Source organism: Apodemus sylvaticus, chromosome 5 (assembly GCF_947179515.1).
Source record: "Apodemus sylvaticus chromosome 5, mApoSyl1.1, whole genome shotgun sequence".
NCBI classification, from domain to species: domain Eukaryota; kingdom Metazoa; phylum Chordata; class Mammalia; order Rodentia; family Muridae; genus Apodemus; species Apodemus sylvaticus.
The window spans coordinates 140,687,417-140,693,793 of NC_067476.1; the positions used below are offsets into that span (position 1 = coordinate 140,687,417).

The 6,377-nt window shown below is 40.1% G+C and overlaps 1 protein-coding gene across 2 annotated transcripts in view; it reads left to right on the top strand.

Annotated features, from left to right (window-relative positions):
* Itch (itchy E3 ubiquitin protein ligase) overlaps nucleotides 1-6,377 on the top strand; it is a 91,954-nt gene that overhangs the window by 78,612 nt on the left and 6,965 nt on the right. For both annotated transcript variants that reach the window (XM_052184021.1, XM_052184022.1), the window contains one exon: nucleotides 4,841-4,937. In XM_052184021.1, the coding sequence (XP_052039981.1) occupies nucleotides 4,841-4,937 (97 nt within the window). The remainder of the gene's footprint in view (nucleotides 1-4,840; nucleotides 4,938-6,377) is intronic.

Here is a 6,377-nt window from a genome sequence, read left to right on the forward strand (position 1 = left end):
CATATACATACATGCAGGCAAGACACTCATGCACATAAAGTAAGTCAAAAAAATTGTAAAAAGTAATTGATTCAAATGATCAAAAGTACATTTGATGAGAATCCTTTTGGAATCTTTTAGAACCATCAAGTATAGTTTGATCACTGCTACTTCATTAAGAATTATGTAATGTTCAGATGCCAGATTTAACAGATATAGTTTAAGTTTATAGTGAGATCGCTCAAAAAAATGCCTGCTATTTGGGCTGTTCATTAGGTAAAGTGCTTACTATGAAAGCACTGAGTACATGAGTGGGGATATCCAATACCAAGCTGGGAAAAAAGTTGGACCCAGAGACATGCTTCCAACATCAGGAAGCAGAGCCAGGAGGACTCTGGGTACTACTCAGTTTAGCCAATAATGAGCTCCAATGATAGACACCCCACCCCCAGAAAAGCTGGAGAATGATTGAGGAACATTTCCAACACTGACCTCTGGCTTCAACATATACTCGCACATGCATGCAGTGGCTGTACACACAGTTGTGCAGCATGTACATACTGTCACCACCGCAACAAACTAAAAGAGTAACACTGAAACCCAGAGACACGGCTTAGATGGTAAATGTGCCGGCTGCCAATCGTGCTGACCTGAGGTCAAGCTCTGGGTTGTACGTGGTTGAAGGAGAGAAGGAACTTCTTCTGAAAGTTGTCCTTAGACCTCCACATGCACTGAGGCTCTCCTGTGCCCACAGATTCATACCTTAAAGTTATTTGAAAAAATAAAATGGGGCTGCAGAGAGGACTCAGCAGTTATAGAGTATTTGTTGCTCTTGGTTAGAAAGTACCATAGTTTGATTCCCAGCAACCATACTGTTGCGTCCACCTTCCTGTGCTTCCAGTGTCAGGGGATCTGATGTCCTCTTCTGTTCTCCTTGGGCACTTGCACACATTTGGTGAGTTTTTTCTTTTTTAAGCTTTTTCCTCCCTCCCTCTCCCCCTCTTTCATTTGTTTATTTGTTTATTTCTTTCTTCAATAAAAATGGGACTGGCAAGATGGCATAGTGGGCCAGTGCACTTACCAGCAAGGATGATGACCTAAATTTTTGATCCTCAGAGTCCACCTGGTACAATGAGAGAACAGATTCTTGGATGCTGTCCTCTGAATTTCACATGCACTCATTACCCTCTCCACACACAATCACATAAAAACAAGTAATTTAAAAAATAAACAGGGCCTGGAGATATGACTCAGCAGTTAAGAGCACTTGCTGCTATTCTAGAAGACTTAGGTTCAGTTCCTAGTACTCGTGTCCATGACTCAAAAACTGTAACTCCCATTCCAGGGTGCCTAATGCCTTTGACCTCCACAAGCACCTATAGTCACATGCCTACGTGTAGACACACTCGCCTGTACATAATTACAAATGATAAAAATAATATTACAAATAGAGAAAAATAAATCACAGATGCTCAGAATCTTTCTTTTTTTAAAGATTTATCTATTTTTATGTATATGAATATGCTTGTCTTCAGACACACCAGATAAAAGAATCAATCCCATTACAGATGGTTGTGAGCCTCCATGTGGTTGCTGAGAATTGAACTCAGGACCTCTGGAAGAGCAGTCAGTGCTCTTAACCCCTGAGCCATCTCTAGAACCTTTTTTTTTTTTTTTTTGGTTTTTTTCAAGACAGGGTTTCTCTGTGTAGCCCTGGCTGTCCTGGACCTCATGGTAGAGGTAGACCAGACTGGCCTCAAATTCAGAAATCTACCTGCCTCTGCCTCCCAAGTGCTGGGATTAAAGGTGTGCGTCACCACTGCCCGCCCGGCTCAGCCCTAGAATCTTTAATTCTTAAAGAAATGGAAATTAAAACCCAAGCTAGATAGGACTTTGTGCACATTAATTAGAAATGGAGAGAAATAACCTTTGATGAGGACATGGAAAACCCAAACCCCTCATTTGTTTCTAGTAAGAGTTCAGTGTACTACAATGGGAAACAGTGCAGTTCACCAAAATGTCAGACATCACCGCCAGCCATGGAGGCCACATTCCTGTAATATCAGGAGGCGGAAGGATTGGGAGGTGAAGGCCAGCCTTAGCCACACGAGACCTTGTTTTAAAAACAAAAACAGTTAAGTGTATAGTTAACATGATTTAAAGTTTAGCTTCAAAAGAATTAAAACCATAAAACTGAGCAGATATTTCTATATAGCAGTATTTTTAGCAGTGTTGTTCAGTCTCACCTAAAGGCATACCCATATGCATATTGATACATTAACAAATCAGAACTAGTGTGTATGTATAATAGAATATCACTTAGCCCCCCAAAATGAAGGAAACTTGATATATAATGTAGCGTAAGGCTTTATAGCAACATGAGTTTTGAGCTGGGCATAGTGTCTCATGCCTGTAATTACATGTGTTAGAGGCTAAGCTTAGACTACTTAGCAAGGCTTGTCTCAGAAGTAGGAAAAAATGTGAATTTTGTGCTGGAGGTATAGCTTCCCAGCATGTTCCAGGCCCCAAATTCAATCTTCAACACTGGGGTTAGGGGGTATTCAAGAAACAGTCGGGGCTGGGGATATGGCTCAGAGCTTGGCCTAGATAGTGTACCTAGGCCTCATGTTTAATCCCCAGCGCTATGCCAAGAGATAAGTTTGAGGCCTGACTTGGTAGCACATGTCTGTACTTCCAGTCCCAGGAAAGGGGAGAACTACTGCATGTTCAAGACCAGCCTGGTCTGTGTAGCGCGCTCTGGGCCATCATAGTTCTGCCTTTCACCTCCCAGCTGCTGTTACTGAAGGGCGTATCTTCATTTAAATAACTAAATCAAGACGTCCATAAATGCATGCTTACACAAACATGTTTATTCCACCTGTGAGAGGCTTTAAGTGGACAGATTTATTTTAGTTTTGGTTTTTTGAGGCACAGTTTCTCTGTGTAGCCTTTGCTGTCCTAGAAGTCACACAGTAGACAAGGCTGTCCCCAAACTCACAGAGATCTACCTGCTTTTGCTTCCAGAGCTGCGGGGATTAAAGGTGTGCACCATCACTGCCTGGTTATATGTGCAGAGTTACTGAAACAGAATGTGGCCCTGAGATGTTGGGTGATAGGTAGTACATTTTGTTTAAGATGATGAAAGTGTTCTCATAGCAACAACAGATAATAGTATGGGTGAGTTAATGCTGTTGTATTATTCACTTAAAATTATTAACATAGGGAAGTAGGAATATGGCTGAGTCTATAGAATGCTTGTCAGGAAAGTATGAGGTCCTGAGTTTTAATCTGCAGCACACACACAGAAACCTGGACACAGCAGCAAGATATCTCATACTGACACCAGCCTCCACACAGGTGCCTGTGCACCCACGCATACATGTGCATGCTCACATGACAAGTTTATATGCCATACAATAATTAGCAAGGGAAATTTTACCACAGTCTTCTACGTATTTATTTGTCTGTTTATTGTGTTCATCATGCATGCATGTCATCATGTGCATATGGCGTCGGAACAACTTGCAGGTATCAGTTCTTCTGTCAGGTTGCTATTGGGGATAAAACTTTGTCATCAGGCTAAGGCAAGAACCTTTGTCCACTGAGTCATCTCCCTGGCTACTTACCATAACTTTTAAAAATAAAATGTAAAATGTTTTGTATACACATAACAAAATTCACTTTAAGAAACACAAATATAGCCGGGTAGCCGGGTGGTGGTGGTGGTGGTGGTGCACGCCTTTAATCCCAGCACTTGGGAGGCAGAGGCAGGCGGATTTCTGAGTTCGAGGCCAGCCTGGTCTACAGGGTGAGTTCCAGGACAGCCAGGGCTACACAGAGAAACCCTGTCTCGAAAAACCAAAAAAAAAAAAAAAAAGAAAGAAAGAAAGAAGAAAGAAAGAAAGAAAGAAAGAAAGAAAGAAAGAAAGAAAGAAAGAAAGAAAGAAAGAAAGAAAGAAAGAAAGAAAGCACAAAGATGAGCTGGGTGGTGGTAGCTTACGCCTTTAATCCCAGCACTTGGGAGGCAGAGGCAGGCAGAATCTATCTGCATTCAAGGCCAGAATGGTCTACAGAGGAAGTTACAGGACAGCCAGGGTTAAACAGAAACCCTGTCTCAAAAAAACAAAACAGCAACAACAACAAAAATACCACCAACAAAAACCACAAAGATGAGCTGAAATAATTGACAGGAAAACCAGGTTTGGTGGCTTGTGTCTATTTTCTGATCACTTGAGGCTAAAACAGGACAATTTTTTAAATTTTAAGGGCATTCTTGGTTATATAGCAAGCTTGAGGCTGCTTTGGACTTTATGAGACCCTGTCTCAAAAACTAACTAAATAGGTAATTGACATTAGTATATAGGAGAAATAATTCCTTACAAAATATATTTTACTGGCCAAAATATGTGTAGAAGTATCTGCTGGACACCTTACACTTAGACCCAGATTTTTAAGAGATTAAAAAAAAATACCCATTTTTGGCTACATACAGCTTACAAATCCCTTAAAATTTTAAGGAAGGAAGTTTGGGTTTCATGAGCTTGATATTTATTTGGGCATGAAACCTAGAAATTTATTCAAGCTAGGTATTTGTGTCCTGCATAACCACAGGAGTGTGCTATAGATCAGCCAGGTGTAAAGAACAGGAAAGGCTATCCTCAAATACTAGTCCTTTGTGCTGCACAAGGAGGTAATCCTGAGGAACCATCCTGAGATCTAGTAGGGAAGGCGCTGGGAAACATGCTGTCAGTGTTGCTAACACCTCGGGGTTCTAAGATTTTAAATGATCATTTTCCTTTCTTGTTCAATAAGTTGTGCATAATGTATGACTTATATTTCTCTTTAAATGTGATACTAACAGTTTGTTAAAGAAATTGATAACGAGAAGAGGATGAGACTTCTGCAGTTTGTTACTGGAACCTGCCGATTGCCAGTGGGAGGATTTGCTGACCTTATGGGTATGTATAAAGGGAGATTTGTGTGGAGATTGGTCGCCTTACTGCTGTGAGATAATTGCATATGCAACATATCAGTCACAACAGACAGATGTACCTGTTTTAACTAGTCATGATTGACCTGGATTTTATGAACTTAAAAGATGATGTTTTTACATTTTTTCCCTATTTTATAAGACAGGGTCTCATGTACTAGACAGGCTTCAGGCTCTCTCTGTAGACAAGGCTAATTCTGAATTCCTGGTCCTCCTGCCTCTGCGAGGATGTTTGATAAAGAGCTATGTTAAACTGTACATATAAGTAGACAAATACTTGTTACTATTTTTAAGGTTATATTTGAGTTTAAGAACAAAAATCTTAAACACTGGAAAAATGAAGCATATAGAAAAGATGAGAAATAGCTGGACATGTTGGCAAATGCTATAATCCCAGCACTTGGGAGTTGTTGGTAGAAGGATTAGGAGTTAAGTCATTCTTAGCTACATAGCATGATTGAGGCTAGCTTGCATTACATAAGACCCAGCCTCAAAAAAAAAAAGAAAGAAAGAGAGAGAGAAAGAGAGAAAGAGAAAGAAGGAAAGAAGGAAAGAAAGGTTAAAAAAGAAAAGGGGACTGGAGAGATGGTTCAACAGTTAAGAGCTCTGACTGCTCTTCCAAAGGTCCTGAGTTCAAATCCTAGCAAGCATCCGTAATGATCAGACACTCTCTATTACTATAAATAAGATTAGAGAAAAATAAGATAGTTCTTATTTAAAAGTGTACTGTTGAGCTGGTGATATAGCCCTTCACTAACATTTGTGAAGCCCTGGATTTTATCCTTAAAAGGAGTAAATATATATTCTTAGGGGCTGGAGAGAAGAGGTTAAGAGCACTGGCTGTGCTTTCAGAGGACTGGGGTTTGATTCTCAGCCCGGACATGGCAGCTCACAGCTCTCTGACTGCAGCTTCAGGAGATCAGTGCCCTCCTCAGGCTTCTCCGCCACGAGTAACACAGTTAGGATATAGACATACACGCTGACAACTCACCTATGTACATAGAATAATCTAAAAACTGTTAAATATATGTGTGTGCATCTCTGTATTATCTTCTTAGGGCTAATCAGATGTCTCGGCAAATAAAGACATTGTACAAGTCTGATAATTTGAATTAATTTCTAGGAACTCATATAAAGGTAGAAGGAAAGAACCACTCTACAGAGCTCTGGCCTCCAGTTGTGTGTCGTGGCATATACCGTGTATTATTATTTATTATTATTATTATTATTGCAAGCGCATACACACAAGGACTCTGTGCCTGCATTATTATTACTGTATTTTCCTTGCATAAAATTTCCCCATAAATCAAGAGTCTTAATATATTTTTTTAAAAAAATTTTATTGGTAGGATACTTTCTCATTTGAAAGGTGACTAAAATTAGGAATGTAGTGCAGGAGTCTGCAAAG